This window comes from Ornithorhynchus anatinus, chromosome 4, assembly GCF_004115215.2.
Source record: "Ornithorhynchus anatinus isolate Pmale09 chromosome 4, mOrnAna1.pri.v4, whole genome shotgun sequence".
Taxonomy (NCBI): domain Eukaryota; kingdom Metazoa; phylum Chordata; class Mammalia; order Monotremata; family Ornithorhynchidae; genus Ornithorhynchus; species Ornithorhynchus anatinus.
The window spans coordinates 130,268,308-130,293,807 of record NC_041731.1 but is presented as its reverse complement, the minus strand read 5'-3'; the positions used below and the strand labels follow the sequence as shown (position 1 = coordinate 130,293,807).

The 25,500-nt window shown below is 46.1% G+C and overlaps 1 protein-coding gene across 2 annotated transcripts in view; it reads right to left on the bottom strand.

Annotated features, from left to right (window-relative positions):
• SORCS2 (sortilin related VPS10 domain containing receptor 2) overlaps nt 1–25,500 on the bottom strand; it is a 1,085,532-nt gene that overhangs the window by 207,829 nt on the left and 852,203 nt on the right. For both annotated transcript variants that reach the window (XM_029063664.2, XM_029063665.2), the window contains exon 5: nt 16,405–16,478. In XM_029063664.2, the coding sequence (XP_028919497.1) occupies nt 16,405–16,478 (74 nt within the window). The remainder of the gene's footprint in view (nt 1–16,404; nt 16,479–25,500) is intronic.

Sequence of the window (25,500 nt, the reverse complement as noted above, 5' to 3'; positions counted from 1 at the left end):
AAAAAAGTTCCGGATTTCAATTGGGGGTTTACTTCTTTCCTCTCTTTTTTGGATTTGGTTTCACATTGTGGAAGGGGAGGGTGTGCCTAGAGTTTTGTTCAATAGAAAGGTACTTATTGAGTGCTTACCGTGTACAAGACACAGTACTAAGCGCTTGAGAGAGATACAAGAAAGCTGGTAGACACAAATCCTGCCCACAGTGGGCATTTTATAATTACATTAATAATAGTGATAATAATGATAGTATTTTCTTAGAGTATACTTTGTGCCAATAATAATGTAATGTTGGTATTTGTTAAGCGCTTACTATGTGCAGAGCACTGTTCTAAGCGCTGGGGTAGATGCAGGGTCATCAGGTTGTCCCATGTGAGGCTCACAGTTAATCCCCATTTTACAGATGAGGTAACGGAGGCCCAGAGAAGTGAAGTGACTTGCCCACAGTCACACAGCTGACAAGTGGCAGAGTCGGGAATCGAACCCATGACCTCTGACTCCGAAGCCCAGGCTCTTTCCACTGAGCCACGCTGCGTACTAAACCCTGGGGTAGATACAAGATAATCACGTCCCACATGGGACTCAGAGTCTAAGAAGGAGGGGGAAGAGATATTGAATCCCCATTTAGCGGATGAGGAAAGGGAGGCAGGGAAGGGTTAAGTGACTTGTCTAAGGTCACAAAGCAGGGAAGTAGAGGAGCTAGAATTAGAACCCAGTCCATGCTCCGTCCATTAGATCCCACTGCTTGTTTAGTGCCCTTGAAGGCCCATCTCTGCCAAGAGGCCTTCCCTGACTACGCCCTCCTTTCCTCTTCTCCCACTCCCTTCTGCGCTGCCCTGACTTGTGCCCTTCATTCATCCCCCTCCCAGCCCCACATCATTTATGTCCGTATCTGTCATTTAATTATTTATATCAATGTCTGTCTCCCCCTCTAGACTGTAACCTCGATGCGGGCAGGGAATGTGTTTGTTTTTCGTTATATTGTACTCTCGCAAGCGCTCAGTACAGTGCTCTGCACACAATAAGTGCTCAGTAAATAGAATCGAATGAATGCATAATGCTTATAAAGAGATTGTCAATCCCACCGTCCTCAACCTCTCAGCACCTGTGTCATTATCGGGCAATTAATTTGAGTCTCTCTCCCCTTCTGGACTGTTCCGTCTTTGTGGGCGGGAAACATTTCTAATAATAATAATGCTGGTATTTGTTAAGCGCTTACTATGTGCAGAGCACTGTTCTAAGTGCTGGGGTAGATACAGGGTCATCAGGTTGTCCCACCTGAGGCTCACAGTTAATCCCCATTTTACAGATGAAGTCACTGAGGCACAGAGAAGTGAAGTGACTCGCCCACAGTCATAGAGCTGACAAGTGGCAGAGCCGAGAGTCGAACTCATGACCTCTGACTCCGAAGCTCAGGCTCTTTTCCACTGAGCCACGCTGCTTCCCAAAGCCTACCAAACCACGCTGCTTTCTACCAAAGCCTAGCTCCGCTACATGTCTGCTCTGTGACCTTGGGTACGTCACTTAACTTCTTTGTGCCTCGGTCACCTCATCTTTAAATGGGGATAGAGACTGGGAGCCCCATGTGGCACCGGGACAGTGTCCAACCCGATGATCTTGTACCTACCTACCCCAGGGCTTAGTAGGGTCCCTGACACGTACTAAGCGCTTAACAGATACCATAAAAATAAACCAAATTCTGCTACATCGTTCTTTCCCAAGCACTTAGTACAGCGCCCTGCACAAATTAAGTGCTCAATGTATATGATGGATTAATTGATGGATATCGATAATAAGATCAAATGAATAAGCAGCATGGCTCAGTGGAAAGAGCCCGGGCTTGGGAGTCAGAGGTCGTGGGTTCTAATCCCGACTCCGCCACTTGTCCGCTGTGTGACCTTGGGTAAGTCACTTAACTGCTCTGGGCCTCAGTTACCTCATCTGTAAAAATGGGGATTAAAAAATGTGAGCCCCACGAGGGACAATCTGATTACCCTGTACCTACCCTGGCACTTAGAACAGTGCTCTGCACATAGTAAGCGCTTAACAAATACCATAATCATTATTATAAAATATTCTGGCCCTGGCTCATAGAAATATCATGCTCATAATCTTCTGGATGTCATTTTCCTCTTTACCCACTCCCTTCTGCATCTCCCTTGCACTTGAATTTGCTCCCTTTATTCACCCCTACCTCAGCCCAAGAGCACTTATAGGCACCTTATCGGTAAATTATTTATTTATATTAATGTCTGTCTCCCCCTCTAAACTATAATAATAATAATGATGGTATTTGTTAAGTGCTTAACTATGCGCCTGGTACTTTACTAAACACTGAGGTTGATACAAGCAAATCGAGTTGGACACAGTCCCTGCCCCATGTGGGGCTCCCAGTCTCGCTCCCCATTTTACAGATGAGGTAACTGAGACTCAGAGAAGTGAAGTGACTTCCCTAAGGTCGCCCAGCAGACAAGTGGCCAAGCCGGGATTAGAACCCATGACATTCTGACTCCCAGGCCCGTGCTGTGCACACAGTAAGCACCTAATAAATACAATTGATTGATCAACTGAAGGATAGCAACATCCAATCCTTCCTTGCACTATACTGTGATCTAATTCCTCTAGACTGTAAGCTCACTGTGGGCAGGGAATGTGTCTGCTTATTCTTGTATTGTACTCTCCCAAGTGCTTAGTAAGCAGCGTGGGTCAGTGGAAAGAGCCTGGGCTTCGGAGTCAGAGGTCTTGAGTTCGACTCCTGGCCCTGCCACTTGTCAGCTGTGTGACTGTGGGCGAGTCATTTCATTTCTCTGGGCCTCAGTGACCTCATCTGTAAAATGGGGATTAACTGTGAGCCTCACGTGGGACGACCTGATGACCCTGTGTCTCCCCCAGCGCTTAGAACAGTGCTCTGTACATAGTAAGCGCTTAACAAATTCCAACATTATTATTATTATTATTATTATTACAGTGCTCCATACACAGTAAGCGCTCAATAGGTATGTCTGATGGAAGGAAGGAATGAATGAATTAATGTTAAACTGGTCAAGATTTTAATAGGTGCAAACTTCAGGTTGAAAACTGATTTCCTGCAATTCCCGCAGTCCCTTCAGGAATAAAACGTCCTGGAAATTCAATAAATACAGCACTACGCAATGGCTCCACCATAAAGACGACTCCTGATTCATCGTCATTACACACCGTGGAGGAATTTTCTTTAGTTTGTAACTAGGTGATGCAGAACAGTCCCGTCTGATTAGCTTCTAAGGATAATGGCTCTGACGGTTGCATAAATAATAAAAACTAATAATAATGATGGCACTTGTTAAGCACTTATCATGTGCCAAGCACCGTTCTAAGTGCTTGAGTGGATACAAGGTAATCAGGTTGGTCACAGTCCCTGTCCCCCATGGGGCTCACAGTCTTCATCCCCATTTTATAGATGAGGGAACCGAGGCCCAGAGAAGTGAAGTGACTTGACCATGGTCACATAGCAGAGCAGCGTGGCTCAGTGGAAAGAGCCTGGGCTTCGGAGTCAGAGGTCATGGGTTCGACTTCCGGCTCTGCCACTCGTCAGCTGTGTGACTGTGCGCAAGTCACTTCACTTCTCTGGGCCTCAGTGACCTCATCTGTAAAATGGGGATTAACTGTGAGCCTCACGTGGGATGACCTGATGACCCTGTATCTACCCCAGCGCTTAGAACAGTGCTCTGCACATAGTAAGCGCTTAACAAATACCAACATTACATTATTATTCAGTGGCGGGGCTGGGATTAGAATCCAATTTTAAAAAATTGTGATTTGAAATCAATCATATTTATCGAGCATTTACTGGGTGCAGAGCACTGTACTACGTGCTTGGGGGAGTACGATACGACAGAGTCGGTAGGCACGTTCCCTGCCCACCATGAGCTCACAGTTAAGAGAGGAGGCAGATGTTCATATAAATGGATGAATTACAGATGTGGACAGAAGTGCTCTCGGGCTGAGAGGGTGGGTGAGGGGGGAGGGAGCAAGTCAGGGTGACGCAGAAGGGAGTAGGGGAAGAGGAAAGGAGGACTTAGTCAGGGAAGGCTTCTGGGAGGAATGGTGCCTTTAGTAAGGCTTTGACGGTGGGGCGAGTCATTGCCTATAGGATATGAAGAGGGAGGGCATTCCAGATCAGAGGCAGGATAATGATGGCATTTGTTAAGTGCTTACTATGTGCAAATCACTGTTGTAAGCACTGGGGAGGATACAAGGTGATCCCGTTGTCCCACATGGGGCTCACGGTCCTAATGCCCATGTTCCAGATGAGAGAACTGAGGCCCAGAGAAGTGAAGTGACTTGCCCAAAGTCATCCAGCTGACAAGCGGCGGAGCCGGGATTTGAACCCATGACCTCTGACTCCCCAGTCGGTGCTCCTTCCACTGAGCCATGCTGCTTGTCTAATAATAATAATGGTATTTGTTAAGCACTTACTATGTGCCAAGCACTGTTCTAAGCTCCGGGGTTGATACAAGGTTATCAGCTTGTCCCACGAGGGGCTCACGGTCTTAGTCCCCATTTTGCAGATGAGGTAACTGAGGCCCAGAGAAGTTAAGTGACTTGCCCAAAGTCACAGAGCTCACGTGGCGGAGCCGGGATTCGAACGCACGACCTCTGACTCCCAAGCCCCTGCTCTTTCCATAAGCCACGCTGCTTAGAGGTCGGCAGCGAGATAGACAATAATAATAACGGTGATGGTACTTGTTAAGTGCTTACTATGGGTCAAGCACTATTCTAAGCGCTGGGGCAGACAGTTGGACACAGCCCCTGCCTCACAGGTGGCTCACAGCCTTAATCCCCATTTTACAGATGAGGTAACTGAGGGCCACAGAAGTGAATTGACTTGCCCAAGGTCACAAAGCAGGAACGTGGCGGAGTCAGGATCAGAACCCAGGGCCTTCTGACTCCCAGACCTGCACTCCATCCACTAGGCCACACAGCAACCAGACAGAACGAGATTGCACGAGACGACAGTCTCTCTGCAATCTCATCAGTTTCCCTATCGGCCTCCGGAGGACTTTGAAAGTCACCTCACCAGCTGTTCCTGAGCTTCCTCTCCTCCCTTCTGTTGCTTGCGCTTTGAATCCACAACAGGCTTTCCCGGAGAAGGCAGGGACACTAAAACTCCGTGAAATTTGATTTGTTCCCCTCTCCCCTCCCACAGGACATGGCGGCTCTGAACGGTAGGCCTCCTCTTGGCCCTGGACGTCTAAGGAGCTCACGACCCGGGACGTAAACGGGCAGACTTCACGATCGATGAAGCCCGCGGGCTTTCGAGGAGCGAACGCAACATCCCCGGAGCATCACCGATCTATGTTTATAGCCGACGCTTTTCCAATCCGGTCAGCTCCTGCATGTCATGGTTTAGGAAGCAGCGTGGTTCAGGAGAAAGAGGCCTGACTTCTAATTCCGGTTCTGCCACTTACCCGCCGCGTGACCTTGGGCGAGTCACTTCAGTTGTCTGTGCCGCAGTTCCCTCATCTGCAAAATGAGGATGCGGTGGCTTTTCTCCTCCTACTTTGACTGTGAGCTCCACGTAAGACCTGATTATCTCGTATCTATCTCATAGCTTAGTGCAGTGTTTGACACATACTAAGTGCTTAACAAATACCACAAGTATTATGGTTCCTGAGACAACAGGAGACTGGTGTAAGAAAGAACAGGGGCCTGGAAGTCAGAAGGATAAGCTTTAATTTTTAATGTTGGTATTTGTTAAGCGCTTACTATGTGCCAAGCACTGTTCTAAGCGCTGGGGTAGATACAAGGCAATCAGGTTGTCCCACATAGGGCTCACAGACTTTCCCCATTTTACAGATGAGGGAACTGAGGCCCAGAGAAGTTAAGTGACTTGCCCACAGTCACACAGCTGACAAGTGGCGGAGTCGGCATTCGAACCCATGACCTCTGACTCCCAAGCCCATGCTCTTTCCACTGAGCCACACTGCTTCCCTATCCGACTCTGATGGAAAGAATAAGGCTGTCTGGACAAAATATTCTTTTCTTGGGGAAATCCAAATTGTGTGACTGCCCAAGCAATCAATCAATGGTATTGACTGAGCGCTTACAATGTTCTGAGCACCGTACTAAGCACTTGGAAGAGTACACTGCAACAGAATTAGCAGATACTTTCCTTGCCCATACCAAACGTACAGTTTAGAGGGGAGACAGACCTGACTAAAGCCCTCCTTTCCTCTTCTCCAACTCCCTTCTGGTCTCCCTGACTTGCTCCCTTTAATCCGCCCCCGCTCTCAGACCCACACCACTTATGTCCATATCCATAACTTACATTTTTATATTCACATTTGCCTCCCCATCTAGACCGTAAGCTCGTTGTGGGCAGGGAATGTGTCTGTTATATTGTTCTACTGTCCTCTCCCAATCGCTTAGTACAGGGCTCTGCAGTAGATGCTCAATCAATAGGATTGACTAATATCACTGCCAATGACTCTTCAAAGCCCTATTGAAGGCGCACCTCCTCCAAGAGGCCTTCCCAGACGAAGCCCTCTTTTCCTCAGTTCCCCCTCCTTTCCGCGTTACCTCAATTCGCTCCCTTTTCCCTTCCCCCCACTCCCGGCGCCAAGGCACTTATGTATTTATGTATATATCTATAATTCTACTTATTTATACTGATTCCTGTTTACTTGTTTTAATGTCTTTCTCCCCCCGCTAACAATTATGGTATTTATAATAATAATGGCACCTGTTAACCACTTTGTGCCGAGCACTGTTCTAAGCGCTGGTAATAACGGTATTTGTTAAGCGCTTAATTCTGTTCCTTGTCAATGGTATTTATTGAACACGTACTGTGCTCAATCAATCAATCAATCAATCAGTGGCAGTTTTTGAGTACTTACTAAGTGCAAAGATCTGTGCTGGGCACTTGGGAGAGTACAATATAACAGAATTGGCAGACATGTTCCCAGCACATAATAAGTTTACAGTCGAGAAAGAAGACATTATTCATTCAATCATATTTATTAAGCACTTACTGTGTGCAGAGCACTGTATTAAGTGCTTAATAATAATAATGATGGTATTTGTTAAGGACTTACTATGTGCCAAGCACTCTTCTAAGCGCTGGGGTAGATACAAGGTCATCAGGTTGTCCCATGGGCTTGGCTAAGGTTTACAGTCTTAATCCCCATTTTACAGACGAGGGAACAGACACAGAGAAGTTAAGTGGCTTGCTCAAGGTCACACAGCAGATGAGTGGCAGAGCTGGGATTAGAACCCATGTCCTCTGACTCCCCAGCCCATGCTCTTTCCACTAAGCCATGCTGCTTAATAATTTATGATATAGAATTTAAAGTTATGTACATAAGTGCTGTGGGGTTGGGAGTGAGGTGAATAGCAGCATGGCCCAGTGGGTAGAACAAGGGCCTGGGAGTCAAAAGGAACTGGGTTCTAATTCTGGTTGCTGCTGTGACTTTGGGCGAGTCACGTCACTTCTCTGGGCCTGTTACCTCATCTGGAAAATGGGGATTAAGACCGTGAGCCCCACGTGGGACAGGGACTGTGTCCAACCCGATTTTCTTGTATCTACCCCAGCACTTAGTACAGTGCCTGGAACATAGTAAGCGCCTAATAAATACCACGTTCATTATTATCATTAGCAAATGTCCAGAGTTACAGATCCAAGTTTGCCCAGATGTACTTTCCAAGCACTTAGTACAGTGCTCTACACACAGTAAGCGTTCAATAAATACGCTTGAATGAATGAATCAACGAATCCAAATGCATGCATACACGATCCAAGTACTAAGCATGTGGGAGAGTACAACAGAGTTGGTGTACACATTCCCTGCCCACATAGAAGGTATTTAATAAATATTATCACTGCCAGATGATATTCTGGACTCCTTTTGAGGTAGGGTATTTCTGTCCGCGTCTTAACGTTTGTGGGTTTGGAGCAAGTCCACGACAGAACAGACCTTTGTTTGTTTTTTTTCCTTGGGGTATTGCTCTCAAGGCACTAATAGTGTCCGACCTACAATCTCAATCAGGAAAAGAACCACTTCAGGGAGAAAAGCCTCAGAAGAGTTGGAAGGAATGAAACACTTGGAGTTCAGTTCAATTCTACTCCCTGCCTCCCATCTCTCCCCACTCCAGTCTATACTTCACTTTGCTGCCCGGATCATTTTCCTACAAAAATATTCAGACCATGTTTTCCCCCTCCTCGAGAACTTCCGGTGGGTGCCCACCAATCTCCGCATTAAACAAAAACGCCTCACTGTTGGCTTTAAAGCCCTCCGCCACCTCCCACCTCACCTCACTACTCTCCTACTCCAACCCAGGCCGCACACTTGGCTCCTCTAATGTTAAATTTCTCACTGTACCTCGAACTCGTCCATCTCACCACTGACCTCTGGCCCACGTCCTGCCTCTGGCCTGGAACGCCCTCCCTCTTCATATCTGACTGACAATAACTTCCCCCACCCCTTCAAAGCCGTACTGAAGGCCCATCTCCGCCATGAGGCCTTCCCTGACTAACCCCTCCTCTCCTCTTCTCCCACTCCCTTCTGCGTCGCCCTGACTTGCTCCCTTTGTTCTCCTCCCCCCTCCCAGCCCCACGACCCTTAAGTACACATCCATAATTAATTTATTTCTATCAATGTCTGTCTCCCCTTCTAGAGGGCAAGCTCGTTGTATTGTACTCTCCCAAGTGTTTAGTACAGTGCTTTGCACACAGTAAGCGCTAAATAAATACGACTGACTGAATGAATGAATGCCTATTCTTCCTCCATCTAATTTCTCTTCCCGAAATCGACTCTCTGGAGAGGCTGTCTGTTCCCACAGTGGAAAAATCCCACACTCAGTGATGATCCCTAAGTACCTTTAAATCATTTAGGTTTTTACGAAGGAACATTTTCCAAACATCTTCCTATTATATTTTTAAATACAGAGGCAGAAGGAGGTAAATTTAATTTACTATAGTTTGGATTCGCCTCCACTTAAATTAGCAAAAAGAGCAGTTGGATGTGAACAGTATGATTTGGAAGACTTGCCTTTTCTTCTATTATAAGAAAGAGACATTTGAGATTTTCCTGGGACAATCTCAAATACTAAATGATTGAAGCCCAGTGGGAACCTCTGAATTCAGTAGGAACCAAAGAAAAAAGGCAGCAGGCTTGTGAAATTGTATTTCACTGGAGGTGGACAGTTTCTAATAGAATAGGACTACTAAGTCTTTTTATGGAAACTTTTCTAGTTTTTTGGGGATTTTTTTTTTACTCCCCATATCTGCACCCTGATTTCACATAAGATCAATCTCAGGGTGAGCATGTGTTCATCGATCAATAGTTTTTATCGAACATTTACTGTATGCAGAGAATTGTAGTAATTGCTTGGGAGAGTTTATTAGTGCAGCATGGCTTAGTGGATAGAGCCCAGGCTGGGAATCTGATCCTGGCTCTGCCACATGTCTGCTGTGTGACCTTGGGGAAGTCACTTCACTTTTCTGGGCCTCAGTTACCTCACCTACAAAATGGGGATTAAGAGTGCGAGCCCCATGTGGGAGAGGGACTGTGTCTAACCCTGTTTATCTTATATCTACGCTGGCACTTAGAGCACGGCTTGGGAGTCAGAGGTCTTGAGTTCTAATCCCAGCTCCGCCACTTATCACCTGTGTGACTTTGGGCAAGTCACTTAACTTCTCTGTGCCTCAGTTACCTTGGGTTCCTCAAGGGTCAGTTCTCGGCCCTCTTCTGTTCTCCATCTACACTCACTCCCTCGGTGAACTCATCCGCTCTCACGGCTTCGACTATCATCTCTATGCAGATGACACCCAGATCTACATCTCCGCCCCGTCCTCTCCTCCTCCCTTCGGGCTCGTATATCCTCCCGCCTCGAAGACGTCTCCACCTGGATGTCTTCTGCCCGCCACCTAAAACTCAACATGACCAAAACTGAGCTCCTCATCTTCCCTCCCAAGCCCCGTCCTCTCCCTGACTTCCCTATCACCGTGGACGGTACGACCATCCTTCCCGTCTCTCGGGCCCACGACCTCGGTGTCATCTTTGACTCGGCTCTCTCGTTCACCCCACACATCCGATCCGTCACCGAGACCTGCCGGTCTCACCTTTATAATATCGCCAAGATCCGTCCTTTCCTCTCCACCCAAACGGCTACCTTACTGCTACGGGCTCTCGTAATATCCCGGCTAGACTACTGTGTCAGCCTTCTCTCCGGTCTCCCTTCCTCCTCTCTCGCCCCGCTCCGGTCTATTCTTCACTCCGCTGCCCGGCTCATCTTCCCGCAGAGACGCTCTGGGCCTGTCACTCCCCTTCTTAAAAACCTCCAGTGGTTGCCTATCGACCTCCACACAAAACAAAAACTTCTCACTCTAGGCTTTGAGGCTGTCCATCCCCTTGCCCCCTCCTACCTCTCCTCCCTTCTCTCTTTCCACCGCCCACCCCGCACTCTCCGCTCCTCTGCCGCCCACCTCCTCACCGGCTCCCGGTCTCGCCCGTCCCGCCGTCGACCCCCGGGCCACGACCTCCCGCGGTCCCGGAATGCCCTCCCTCCTCACCTCCACCAAACTGATTCTCTTCCCCTCTTCGAAACCCTACTTAAAGCTCACCTCCTCCAAGAGGCCTTCCCACACTGAGCTCCCCTTTTCCCTCTGCTCCCTCTGCTCCCCCTCTACCTCCCCCACCTCTCCTCAGCTAAGCCCTCTTTTCCCTCCTATCCCTCTGCTCCTCCCCCTCTCCCGTCCCCTCTCCTCAGCACTGTACTCGTCTGCTCAACTGTATATTTTCATTATCTTATTTGTTTTGTTAACAAGATGTACATCACCCTGATTCTATTTATTTGCTATTGTTTTAACGAGATGTTCTTCCCCTCGATTCTATTTATTCCCATCCTTCTTGTCTGTCCATCTCCCCCCATTAGACCGTGAGCCCATCAAAGGGCAGGGACTGTCTCTATCTGTTGCCAATTTGTACATTCCAAGCACTTAGTACAGTGCTCTGCACATAGTAAGCGCTCAATAAATACTATTGAATGAATGAATGAATAAAATGGGGATTAAGACGGTGAGCCCCACATGGGACAACCTGATTACCTTGTATCTACCCAGTGCTTAGAACAGTGCTTGGCACATAGTAAACGCTTAACAAACACCATCATTATTATTATTATTATTATTAACAAGTACCATTATTATCATTATTATAATAATTATGGTACCTGTTCATTATAATAACAATGAAAAACATCATATCTGCTCTCAAGGATCTTACATTGTAATGGGAGACTGTGGAGGACTCACTGTCTAAGTAGGAGAGAGTAGAAATTAATCCCTATTATCCTGATGACAACAGAGAGGCACAGAAAAGTTACTTGACTCACTCAAGGTCACACATTAGACAAGCAAACATTGTTCTAGAAGATATTTTTGTCTACTGCCCGTCATGTATCATACCTGGGGTACACAATCTTAATCCCCATTTGGCAGATAAGGTAACTGAGGCCCATCAAGAGAAGTGACTTGCCTATCGTCACGCAGTAGAAACAAGACGAAGATGGGATAAGAACCCAGGTGCTCATGACTCTGAGGCCCCGGTATTTCCCTCTAATAATAGTAGTAATAATAATAAGGATAATCATCATAATGGTATTTATTACACACCTACTATGTGTCAAGCATCGCTCCAAGCACTGGGGATAAAGGCGTAGCCCCCATGCCACATGGGGCTCACAGGCTTCATCATCATTTTACAGAGGAGGGAACTGAGACACAGAGAAGTGAAGTGACTTGCTCAAGGTCACATTGCAGACAAATGGTGGAGATAAATGAATTAATAAATGATGGTACTTGTTAATTGCCTACTATGTGCCAAGCATTGCTTTAAGTACTGGAGTAGATATGAGGTGATCAGGTTGTCCCACTTGGGGCTCACAGTCTCAATCCTTATTTTCCAGATGAGGTCACTGAGACACAGAGAAGTCAAGTGACTTGCCTGAAGTCACACAGCTAATAAAATGCAGAGCCCAGATTAGAACTCATAACCTCTGACTCCCAAGCCCAGGCTCTTCCCCTAAGCCACACTGCTTCTCCAAGAAGCAGAATCCCAGAATCCCAGAATTCTAGAGATGGGATTAGAACCCAAGTCCTTCTGTCTCCCAGCCCTGTGCTTTAACCGAGAAGCAGCGTGGCTCAGTGGAAAGAGCACGGGCTTTGGAGTCAGAGGTCATGAGTTCGAATCCCGGCTCCACCACTTGTCAGCTGTGTGACCGCGGACAAGTCACTTAACTTCTCTGTGCCTCAGTTACCTCATCTGTAAAATGGGGATTACGACTGTGAACCCCACGTGGGACAACCTGACTCCCTTGTGTCTACCCCAGCGCTTAGAACAGTGCTTGCCACATAGTAAGCGCTTAACAAATACCAACATTATTATACAGAAGCAGTGTGGCTCAGTGGAAAGAGCACACGGGCTTTGGAGTCAGAGGTCATGGGTTCGAATCCCGGCTCGGCCACTTGTCAGCTGTGTGACTTCGGGCAAGTCACTTAACTTCTCGGTGCCTCAGTTCCCTCATCTGTAAAATGGGGATTAAGACTGTGAGCCCCACGTGGGACAACCTGATTCCCCTGTGTCTACCCCAGCGCTTAGAGCGGTGCTCGGCACATAGTAAGCGCTTAACAGATACCAACATTATTATTATTATTAGTCCGCGCTGCTTCCTGGGCCACTTTGCTTTGTGTCTTCGGGGTTCTCATCTCCCTGCTATAGAAAACAATTCCCTCCCCCCAGCCCGCCTTTATTGCCAGATTCTCGGTCCTTCGGAAGATAATTTAGCTCCTAAGGAGAAAAATAGTAGGAAAAGCGACTGCTATAAGTGACAGGCCATAACAGGAGACAGCAAACAAGGTAGGAAGCAATTTGAGGGATGAAATCGGCGGGCGAGCATGATGCAGAGCCCTGAAGGGGAGACGAGAAATTCTCATTTCGATGTGGACGGCGTGGGGAGATGGCTGACGGTTTTGAGGTGGGAACTGAAGGAGAGTTGACTGATTAGAGTCGGAATGTTTGTTGGCAGCAATATCTTGAAAAGACCAAAGGGGACGGAGGGGAAAACCAGAGGCCATCTTGAAAGGGGCTGCAGAGGATGGAATGACATTAGGGCAGAGCCCAAGAATTTGTCTGCAGCCTCCTCTTCTGAGAGATCGGTGGCCCGTGAGGTAACAAGGTCTACGTTTGTCAAATTTCAGGCAGAAGAAACTGGAAGAAACCCGGAGAAATAATAATAGTAGTAATAATAGTAAATTGCTATAAGCACTGGGGTAGATATGATGTGATCAGGTTGTCCCACTTGGGGCTCACAGTCTCAATCCTCATTTTCCAGATGAGGTAACTGAGGTACAGAGAAGTGAAGTGACTTGCCCAGAGTCACCCAGCAGACAAGTGGGGGAGGCGAATTAGAACCCACCACCTCTGACTCCCAAGCCCGGGCTCTTGCCACTAGGCAATGCTGCACCAATGCCATAGAGAAGTAGCGAAAAGGCGGAGAGGAGACAAGAAGCTAACAGAAGATGTCAGATTCAGTTATCGGGTAGCCCGAATGACCCTTGAGTTTCATCCATAAACTCCGTGACTGAGCCCTCGTTTCTTCTTTCTCTCATTCATGCTCCCATTCAATCGTATTTATTGAGCGCTTACTGTGGGCAGAGCACTGTACTCAGTTCTTGGGGAGAATACAGTACAGCAATAAAGGAGATGATCCCTCCCCCAAATGAGCTCACAGACTAGAAAGGGGGCGAAAGACATCAATACAAGTGAACAGATATCAATATAAATAAATAATAATGATAATAATAACAATAATGTTGGTATTTGTTAAGCGCTTACTATATGCCGAGCACCGTTCTAAGCACTGGGGTAGATACAGGGTAATGAGGTTGTCCCACGTGAGGCTCCCAGTCTTAATACCCATTTTACAGATGAGGTAACTGAGGTACAGAGAAGTTAAATGATTTGCCCAAAGTCAAACAGCCGTCAGCTGGCGGAGCCGGGATTAGAACCCATGACCTCTGACTCCTAAGCCCACGTTCTTTCCATGGAGCCGCGCTGCTTGACAGATACGCCTCTAAGTGCTGCAGGGCAGGGAGAAGGTGGACGAGCGAAGGGAAGGGAGTGGGAGCTGATGAAAAGTGAGATTTAGTCTGGGAAGCCCTCTTGGCGGAGTTGGGCCTCTCCCTTCTACATAGCCCTTGTAATGACATTCATTCATTCGTATTTATTGAGCGCTTATTGTGCGCAGACCACTGAACTAAGCCCTTGGAAAATACAATTCAGCAATGTAGAGAGACATGATTAGACCGTAAGCCCGTCAAAGGGCAGGGACCGTCTCTATCTGTTACCGATTTGTCCATTCCAAGCGCTTAGTACAGTGCTCTGCACATAGTAAGCGCTCAATAAATACTATTGAATGAATGAATGAATCCCTTGCCCACAATGGGCTCACAGTCTAGAAAGGGGGAGACAGACGTCAAAACAAGTAAACAGGCATCAGTAGCATCAATATAGGTAAATAAAATTGGATTTGCACCTTTTATTCCCCCCTCCCTCAGTCCCACAGCCCTTATGGACATATTCATCATTTATTTATTTCTATTTATGTCTGTCTCTCTAGGCTGCCTGCCTGCTGTGGTCAGGGAATGTGTCTCTCACAGTCACTTAGTACAGGGCTCTGCCCACACTAAACATTCAATAAATGTTATTGATAGATTGAGCCTTGGAGAAACGTGAAGTCCTGATTTTATGAGAATAATCCCTACGTGAAAAGGCTTGAGGTGAGCCAGAAAATCTAAAATCACGACGAATAATTAAAGCCCTTGTTGGGGATCCAGTAAATGTTGAGACAGATTCAGACACTCCACTTTTCTTCACATTTCATGGGATTGGGAAGATGGTTTGGGAAGCAGGAGGGATTTTGCAAGCCCGCCTCTATTTCGGAGGCCGCATGGCCCTGAGCGTGGATAGAATGTGGGCCTGGGAGTCAGAAGGATCTGGGTTCACTTATCTGCTGTGTGATCTTGGGCAAGTCCCTTCATTTCTCTGTGCCTCAGTTCCCTCATCTGTAAAATGGGGATGAAGACTGTGAGCCCCATGGGGGAGAGGAACGGTGACTAACGTGATTTGCCTGAATCCACCCTGGTGCTTAGTATAGTGACAGGTACATAGGAAGCATGTGACAAATCCCCTAATTATTCATTATTATCATTATTATGAGATCATGCAACTTGTTTCGATCTCCACTGACTGCACCACTACTTTCAAAGTTGAATCCTCTGCCCCACTCTCAAATCAGCCTGTACTAATGGAAAGAGCCTGGGCCCAGGAGTCAGAGGACCTGGGTTCTAATCCTGACTCCTCCCGCTAGGCTGCTCTGTGACCTTGGGCTACTCACTTCACTTCTCACTGTCTCAGTCTCTTCATCTACAAAACGGGGGTTCAATCCCTGTTCTTTGTCCTACTTAGACTGTGAACCCCAAGTGGGACCTGAGTATCTTGCATCTACCCTAGTGCCTAGTACAGTGCTTGGCACATACTAAGCATTTAACAAATATCACAATTGCTATGCTACCTTTAAATGGACAGAAGAAACTCTGGAGTGGCTGGATCATGTTTGTTAAGTCATTCTGTATGTCTACTTCTGTCTCCTGGCTCAATCGATCAATCGACCGTACTTATTGAGCGCTTACTGTGTACAGAGCACTGTACTGAGCACTTGAGAGAGTACAATACAACAGAGTTGGTAGACACATTCCCTGTCTACAGTGAGCTTAGTTTGTTTTTTGTCCTTCAGAGGTCTCCCAGAATTGGTTTATTTTTAGGCCAGGAATTCATTCAATAGTATTTATTGAGCGCTTACTATGTGCAGAGCACTGTACTAAGCACTTGGAATGTTCAAATCGGTAACAGATACAGTCCCTGCCCTTTGACGGGCTGAATTAATGATGTAGTGGATAGAACCCAGGCCTGGGAGTCAGAAGGTCAAGGGTTCTAATTCCACCTTCAACACTTGTCTGCTGTGTGACCCTGGGCAAGTCACTTCACGTCTCTGGGCCTCACTGACCTCATCTGTAAAAATGGGGATTAAGAGTATGAGCCCATTGTGGGACAGGAACTGTGTCCAACCTGGTTAACGTGCATCTACCCCAGTACTTAGAACGTGCTTGGTACATAGTAAGCGCTTACCAAGTACCATAATAATTATTATTATCATTTTTAGTATTATTAACAATGCCAGCCTTGAACCTATGTGTAAAATCAGGGGCTAAATAACCTCGGATTTCTCTGCTCGACTTTTCATAATGGCTCCATTGCCTACTCCCTTATACAACCACCAGGGAGATGAAATGTGCAAAATAGTTTGTCTTACCAAAACACATGGTCTTTGGTCACATGTTCTTGAAGAAGACTCCATTTTTTTCCCAGGTCGGTGGATACGTAAAGCTGAAAAATACAAGGTAGAAGTTGATATCAGTCAGTCAATCGTATTTACTGGGGGCGTACTGTGTGCAGAGCACTGTATTAAGCACTTGGGAGATTCCAATAAAGCGACAGAACAGACATGAGCCCCGCCCGCAACGAGTTTTCAGTCTAGAGGGAACTATAAGGTGAGGGATATGAATTATAAGACATCGCATTACGGTTAAATTCAAAGTGGCAGCCTCCAAAAGCAACACAACAGAGAAGCCATTCCGAGTGGGGCTTCCTCCCCTCAAAATCAGTTTGATTTGTTTTAACAATCAATCAGTGGCATTTATTGAGCCCTTACTGTGAGCAGAGCAATCGATCCATAGTATTAATACAGTTCTTACTGTGGGCAGAGCAATGTATAAGGAAGCAATGTGGCTTAGTGCAAAGAGCAAGGGCTTGGGAGTCAGAGGTCGTGGGTTCTAATCCCGGCTCTGCCACTTATCAGTTGTGTGACTTGGGTAAGTCATTTAACTTTTCGGTACCTCCTTTACTTCATCTGCAGAATGGGGATTAAGACTGTGAGCCCCACGTGGGACAACCTCATTACCTTGTACCTACATCACCGTTTAGAACAGTGGTTGGCACATAATAAGCACTTAACAAATACCATCATTATTATAATTATTACTAAGCAGTTGGGAGAGTGCAGTACAACAGAATCTGTAAACCTGTCCCTTGCCCACATGAGACCAGCATTTAAAAAGGGATTCCCAGAATAAAATTACCCTATTTATTTTGTTAATGAAATGTACATCGCCTCGATTCTATTTAGTTGCCATTGTTTTTACGAGATGTTCTTCCCCTCGACTCTATTTATTGCCATCGTTCTCGTCTGTCCGTCTCCCCCGCTTAGACCGTAAGCCCGTCGAAGGGCAGGGACCGTCTCTATCTGTTGCCGACTTGTTCATTCCAAGCGCTTAGTACAGTGCTCTGCGTATAGTAAGCGCTCAATAAATACTATTGAGTGAATGAATGAAAATTCCCTCATTTTTCCTCAAACCTTTGAATAGCTTTAAATTTGCAAGACTAAATAAAGCCATCGACAATGGTATTGTTTTTCCTTACGGAATTTGTTAAGCCTTTATTTTGGGCCACGCACTGCACTAAATTCTGGGGTAGATAAAAGCCAGTCAGGTTGGACACAGTCCCTGTCCCACATGGAGTTCACAGTCGTCATCTCCATTTTACAGATTAGTGACTTGTGGCACAGAGAAGTTGAACAACTTGCCCAAGGTCACTCGGCTGTCAAGTTGCAGAGTCAGGATGAAAACCCAAAACATCTGACTCATTCGTTCATTCAATAGTATTTATTGAGCGCTTACTCTGTGCAGAGCACTGTACTAAGTGCTTGTGGACTCCTAGGCCTGCGCACTATCCATTATACCACAATTATTTATTTAGTGATTTATTTTTCTATTTAGTCAGTCCCTGAGAATTTCCTGTGGGCAGAGCACAGTACTGAAGATCTTGGGAAAGTACAATCGAATACAGTTTGGAAACACAATCCCTGCCTCCAGGAGACTTACATTCTAGTGGAGAAAAAGGATGTTAAAATAAATTCCAGGAAGGAGAAAATTCCAAAGAATCCTAGATAGGAGAATGACTGTGGCTGCCTGCCTCTGATAAGAAAGTTTCCCAGTTTAAAAAAAAAAAATGATGGCATTTGTTAAGCACTTACTATGTGCCAAGCACTGTTCTAAGCACTGGGGTAGATACAAGGTAATCAAGTTGTCCCACGTGGGGCTCACAGTCTTCATCCCCATTTTACAGATGAGGTAACTGAGGCCCAGAGAAGTTAAGTGACTTGCCCAAAGTCACACAGCTGACAAGTGGCAGAGCTGGGATTAGAACCCACGACCTCTGACTCCTAAACCCGGGCTCTTGCCACTGAGCCATGCTGCCTCTCAAGGGAAATTAAGGTTAAGGGGAATTAACTCTTTTAGAATAATGAAGCAAAGAGTAAAATCTTCAAAACCAGGGGTTACTATTGGCAAATCGATCCATAATGAAAAGCAATCAATCAACAGTATTTCTGGGATTCTTCATGTGTACAGAGGACTGTACAGTGCTATGCGGTTAGTACAGTGCTTTACCTACAGTAAATACTCAATAAATATGACTGAAAGAATGAATTAATGTACTACACATTTAAATAATTACGGGTTTTGTTTTAGTACTTTCTATGGACTAAGCACTGGGTCAGAAACAAGGTTGTGAAATTGGAATATAGTCACTGTCCCATAATAATCAATCAATCAAATCATATTTATTGAGTGCTTACTGTGTGCAGAACAGTACACTAAGCACTTGGGAAAGTGTAATATAACAGAGTTGGGAGACATTGGACAGGGATTGTCTCTGTTGCCGAACTGTACATTCCAAGCGCTTAGTACAGTGCTCTGCACACAGTAAGTGCTCAATAAACACGATTAAATGAATGAATGATCCCTGTAAGGATCTTACAGTCTAAGGGGGGAGACAGACATTGATATAAATAAATGAAATTAGATTCAGTCAAATATATTTATTGAGGACTTGTGTGCAGAGCACAGTACTAAGCACTGGGGAGAGTAAAAGCACTGGGGAGAGAAGCAGCGTGGCTCAGTGGAAAGAGCATGGGCTTAGAAGTCAGGGGTCATGGGTTCTAATCCCGGCTCTGCCACCTGTCAGCTGTGTGACTTTGGGCGAGTCACTTCACTTCTCTGGGCCTCAGTTACCTCAGCTGTAAAATGAGACTGTGAGCCTCACATGGGACAACCTGACTACCCTGTATCTACCCCAGCGCTTAGAACAGTGCTTGGCACATAGTAAGCGCTTAACAAATACCAACATTATTATTATTAGTAATAAAATAGAACAATATAGCAGACATCTTCCCTACCCACACCAAGCTGACAGTCTAGACTGGTAAGGAGGGGGATTCAGGTAGTCTTGTGAACGGGGATTTGGTGTGGGCAGAGAGTTTATGCTATCACCACCACCACCATCATCGTCAATGGTATTTATTGAGAAATAACTCTGTGCGTAGCACTGGACTAAATGCTTAGAAGGTTACGATACAAGCAAATTGGGTTGGACACAGTTCCTGTTCCACATGGGGCTCACAGTCTCATTCCCATTTTCCAGATGAGGGAATTGAGGCCCAGAGAAGCAAGTGACTTGCCCAAGGTCACACAGCGGACAGGTGGTGGAGCTGGGATTAGAACCAGTGACCTTCTGACACCTAGGTCCGCCCAACAATGACAAGCAAGGGGAAACAGTGTGGCCTAGTGAAAAGGCCCGAGTCTGATAGCCACGGGACCCGGTTTTCATTCCCGCCTCTGACACTTGGCTGTTGTGTGTCTTTGAGCAAATCCCTACTCTTCTCTCTACCTTAGTTAACTCATCTGAAAAATGGGAATTATAGCTACTTTCTTCTACTTAAAAATACTACTACTAATAACAATTGTGGTATTTGTTAGGCACTTACTGTGTGCCGGGCACTGTACTAAGCACTGGGTGTCTGCACCTTATCTCACCTTGGCTCCTACCCGTCTCCCTTTCCCTCCCCCCAGCACTGTGCTCGTCCGCTCAACTGTATATATCTTCATTACCCTATTTATTTTGTTAATGAGATGTACATCCCCTTGATTCTATTTATTTGCTATTATTTTAATGAGACGTTCATCCCCTCGATTCTATTTATTGCTATTGTTCTTGTCTGTCTGTCTCCCCGATTAGATTGTAAGCCCGTCAAAGGGCAGGGTCTGTCTCTGTTACCGATTTGTCCATTCCAAGCGCTTAGTACAGTGCTCTGCACATAGTATGCACTCAATAAATACTATTGAATGAATGAATACAAGGAAATCCGGGTGGTCACAGTCCCTGTCCCATATGGAACTCACAGTCTCAATCCCCATTTTCCAGAAGAGTTTACTGAGGCCTAGACACGGGAATCGATTTGCCCAAGGTCACACAGCAGAAAAGCAGCAGAGCTGGGATTAGAACCCACAACCTTCAGACTCCCAGGCCCGTGCTCTTGGAGACTGGTCTCCTTTTTGGCATTTCTCCAACCCATCTGCCCCGTGCTCCAGCAGAAATTCATGCTAAATTTACAGGTCTTCAACCAAGTTGTGCCCTTCTTCCATATCTACTGCCTTCATCCACTCCCCTCCCAGCTTTCTTTACTGAGTGTGGCTCAGTGGAAAGAACCTGGGCTTCGGAGTCAGAGGTCATGGGTTCGAATCCCGGCTCTGCCACTTGTCAGCTGTGTGACTGTGGGCAGGTCACTTCACTTCTCTGTGCCTCAGTGACCTCATCTGTAAAATGGGGATTAACTGTGAGCCTCACGTGGGACGACCTGATGACCCTGTATCTACCCCAGCGCTTAGAACGGTGCTCTGCACATAGAAAGCACTTAACAAATACCAACATTATTATTATTACTCTTCAGCAAGATTGGAAGCTCCTGGAGGAAGGGGAAAGTTCACCTTGCTGCTGATGTGCTTTCCCTAGCACTTAGTACAGCGTTTTGCACTTAGCTGGGGCTCAGTAAATGCCATGGATTCACTGCTATAGTGATAAATTAGTGGATAGAGCACAGGCCTGGGAGTCAGAAGGTCATGGGTTCGAAGCAGTATGACATAGTGGATAGAGCACAGGCCTGGAAGTCAGAAGGTCACGGGTTCTAATCCTGGCTCCACTACTTGCCTGCTGTGTGACCTTGGGCAAGTCACTTCACTTCTCTGTACCTCAGTTCCCTCGTCTGTAAAATGGGGGTGAAGACTGTGAGCCTCATGTGGGACAGAGACTGAATCCACCTCAAGTTACTCGCATCCACCCCGGCGCTTAATAAAGTGTCAGGTACATAGTAAGGGCCTAACAAATACCACAATCACTGTCATTTTTATGTCAGCTTTTTAAATCACACTATGAAACTTGAATAAAATCAAATAACACCTAATCTAGAAGTCCCGCTTGCTCTCACATGCATTAGGCTCACACCATCTCACGCACGTGAATGTTTTCACAAATCTTCAAGATCCCCATCTCTAAATGTCAGACTATTCTTGTAGATCTGTGAAAGTGGAATGCCAGTGATTGAAATCTCACCATCTCGCAGGGTAACATTGTTTACTGTGAAGAGGCTGCAGCTATGCCTCCAGACCTTAGAATAATGTTGGTATTTGCTAAGCGCTTACTTTGTGCCAAGCACTGTTCTAAGCGCTGGGGGGGAGACAGGGTCATCAGGTTGTCCCACGTGGGGCTCACAGTTAATCCCCATTTTACAGATGAGGTAACTGAGGCCCAGAGAAGTGAAGTGACTTGCCCACAGTCCCACAGCTGACAAGTGGCAGAGCAGGAATTCGAACCCATGACCTCTGACTCCCAAGCCCGGGCTCTTTCCACTGAGCCACGCTGGTCCTTGATCATGAATTAAACTGGAAAACTTACAGAAGGACTCTTCTCTGTGCCTCAGTTACCTCATCTGTAAAATGGGGATTAACGGTGAGCCTCAGGTGGACAACCTGATTACCCTGTACCTACCCCAGCGCTTAGAACAGTGCTCTGCACATACTAAGTGCTTAACAAATACCAACATTATTATCAAGAAAGCAACTTGACATCAGAGAGACTTTTCTCGGCCGCCTCTTTAATATAGGTCTCAGGCTCCCATGTAGGGCAATTTTTGGCATGCAAACACTTGCTCAGTTTCAAATAAGCGTCAGTTGCTGACAAAGCAGTGAGAGAGAAGTTTGTTATTTGAAGGTAGATTAATAATAATAATTACTGTGGTGCTCCTTAAGCCCTTTTTACGTATCAAGCACTGGGGTGGACACAAGTAAATCAGGTCCCGTCCCACGTGGGGCTCACAGACTCAATCGCCTTTTACAGATGTATTAACTGAGGCACAGAGGAAGAGAAGTGACTTGTGCAAGGTCACACAACAGATATATGGTGGATCCGGGATTAGAACCCATCTAACTGCCGCTGGCTCCGATAAGCCCTTTTCTTTTCTTTTTTTTATGTTATTTGTAAAGCGTTTACTGTGCTCCAGACACCGCACTAAGGCTGTCACTCGTTGAGGGCGGAGAACGTGTCCAGCAGCTCTGTTATACTGTATTCTCCCAAATGTTTAGTACAGTGCTCGGGACCCTCAGTAAGTACCCAATAAATATGATTGAGTGATTGATTACTAAGTCCTGGAGTCGATACAAGTTCTTCAGGTTAGAGAAGCAGCGTGGCTCAGTGGAAAGAGCACGGGCTTGGGAGTCAGAGGTCATGGGTTCAAATCCCAGCTCTGCCACTAAGCTGTTGACTTTGGGCAAGTCACTTGACTTCTCTGTGCCTCAATTACCTCATCTGTAAAATGGGGATCAAGACTGTGAGCCTCACGTGGGACAACCCGATTACCTTGTATCTACCCCAGCTCTCAGAACAGTGCTCGGCACATAGTAAGCGCTTAACAAATGCCACTATTATTATACAGTCCCTGTCGCGTGTGGGGTCACAGTCTTAACCCCCATTTTACAGATGAGGGAACTGAGGCAAAGAGAAGTTAAGTAACTTGCCCAAGATCACACAGCAGACAAGTAAAGGAGCTGACATTAGAACCCACAACCTTCTGACTCCTAGGCCCATGTTCTATCCACTGGACCACACCGCTTCCTGTTCTTTTCTCTTCTCCAGCTCCTTCTCTATTCATGAACAACCATCAGTGATCCATGGAAACGTGGAAACACTTCATTTCTTTCCCTCAGACGGGAAGCACAGAACACTTTGTTTCTCTGTGTTTCGAATATTACAGATGCTAAAATTCTGTGTTCCACAGAGTAATGAAATGAATAAACTAATGCTAGGGGGCAAATTTGAATCTGTTTCCCCAGATGTAAATAATTACTTTCCTGCAAGATTGCCATTGCATTAATTAAAAGGTTTCCTCACTACTTGAAAATAAAAATGAGTTGAGCGCAGACAGCTTGGCAGAACTAGTCACTGAAGAGTGGGCATGCAGCTATAAATAATGATAGTAATAATAATTCTGGTATTTGTTAATCGCTTACTATGTGCCAAGCACTGTTCTAAGCGCTGGAGTAGCTACAAGGTAACCAGGTTGTGCCATGTGGGGCTCACAGTCTTCATCCCCATTTTACAGATGAGGAAACTGAGGCATAGGGAAGTTAAGTGTGGCTCAGTGGAAAGAGCATGGGTTTGGGAGTCAGAGGTCATGGCTTCTAATCTCGGCTCCGCCACTTGTCAGCTGTGTGACTTTGGGCAAGTCACTTCACTTCTTGGTGCCTCAGTTACCTCATCTGTAAAATGGGGATTAGGACTGTGAGCCTTACGCAGGACGACCTGATCACCCTATATCTACCACAGCACTTAGAACAGTGCTCGGCACATAGTAAGCCCTTAACAAATACCAACATTATTATTATTATTATTATACGTGGATTGCCCAAGGTTATTCATTCATTGAATAGTATTTATTGAGCGCTTACTATGTGCAGAGCACTGTACTAAGCACTTGGAATGTACAAATCGGTAACAGATAGAGACAGTCCCTGCCCTTTGACGGGCTTACAAATCTAATCGGGGGAGACGGACAGACAAGATCAATGGCAATAAATAGAATCAAGGTTGTACAGCAGACAAGTGGTGAATGGGGGATTAGAACCCAGGACCTTCTGACTCCCAGCCCGGGCTCTTTCCAGAATGTGAGCTCCATGATGTTAGGGAATGTGTCTACCAAACTCCATCATATTTTTACTGTGGCATTTGTTAAGTGTTTATTATTTTTTTTTATAGTATCTGTTGAGTGCTTATTCTATGCCAGGCACTGTATTAAATGCCAGGATAGATGCCAAGTAATAGGATCGGGCACAGTCCATTTCCCACATGGGGCTCACTGCTTTAATCCCCATTTTACAGATGAGGGAACTGAGGTGCAGAGACCTTGAGTGATTTGTCCAAGATCATACAGAAGACGAGTGGTGGACCGGGATTAAAACCAGGTCCTTCTGCCACCCAGGCCCGGCTTCTATCCATTAGGCCTCACTGCTTCGCTAGGCCAGGCTGCTTGATTATAATAATCATTATAATAATTGCAATGCTTGTTAAGTGCTTACTGTGCGCCAGGCACTGTGCTAAACGCTGGGGTGGATACAAGCAAATCAGGTTAGTGACAGTCCCTGTCCCACATGGGGCTCACGGTCTTAATCCCCATTTTACAGATGAGGGAACTGAGGCCCGGAGAAGTGAAATGACTTATTCAAGGTCACACAGCAGATGAGTGGCAGAACTGGGATTAAAACACACAACCTTCTGACTCTCAGGCACGTGCTTTATCCACTGTGCCATGCTGATTCTCAGTGTCAAGCACTTTTCTAAATTGGGAATATACAAAATAATCAGGTCAGACACAGTTCTGCCCCACACAGGGCTAATAGTCTAAGGAGGAGGGAGAATAGGTATTGGATCCCATTTTATGGATGAGGTAACTGAGGCCTCCTCCTACGAATCGACGTGGCAGGAGAGTTTGCATCCGCTGATGAAGCTTAGAGCTGTGCCACGGAGGGCTACCCAGACTGGTAAGGTCTAGGTCGAAGCCTCGGACAAAATCTATTCAAACGATCAAATGTCGATCAGAGACGATGGCAGAGACTCAAGTTTTACTGTGCGGAAGAAGGGATCTTGACCAAGAAAATTCTGAATCTTGACCAAGAAAATTCTATGGATATACAGACCAGAATGACTTTACGACAGAAAACGGGATGTTCTAGACAATTCTATTTATTTATATCGATACCTATTTGTTTCGATGACTGTCTCCCCCCTTCTAGACTGTAAGCCCGCTGTGGGCAGGGATTGTCTCTATTGCTGAATTGTACTTTTCAAGTGCTTATTACAGTGGCCTGCACACAGTAAGTGCTCATGAATATTACTGAATGAAAAGGGGTGTCCACGGAGTCGCTATGGATTAGAGATGACTTGACAACATATGAAGAAGAAGAAC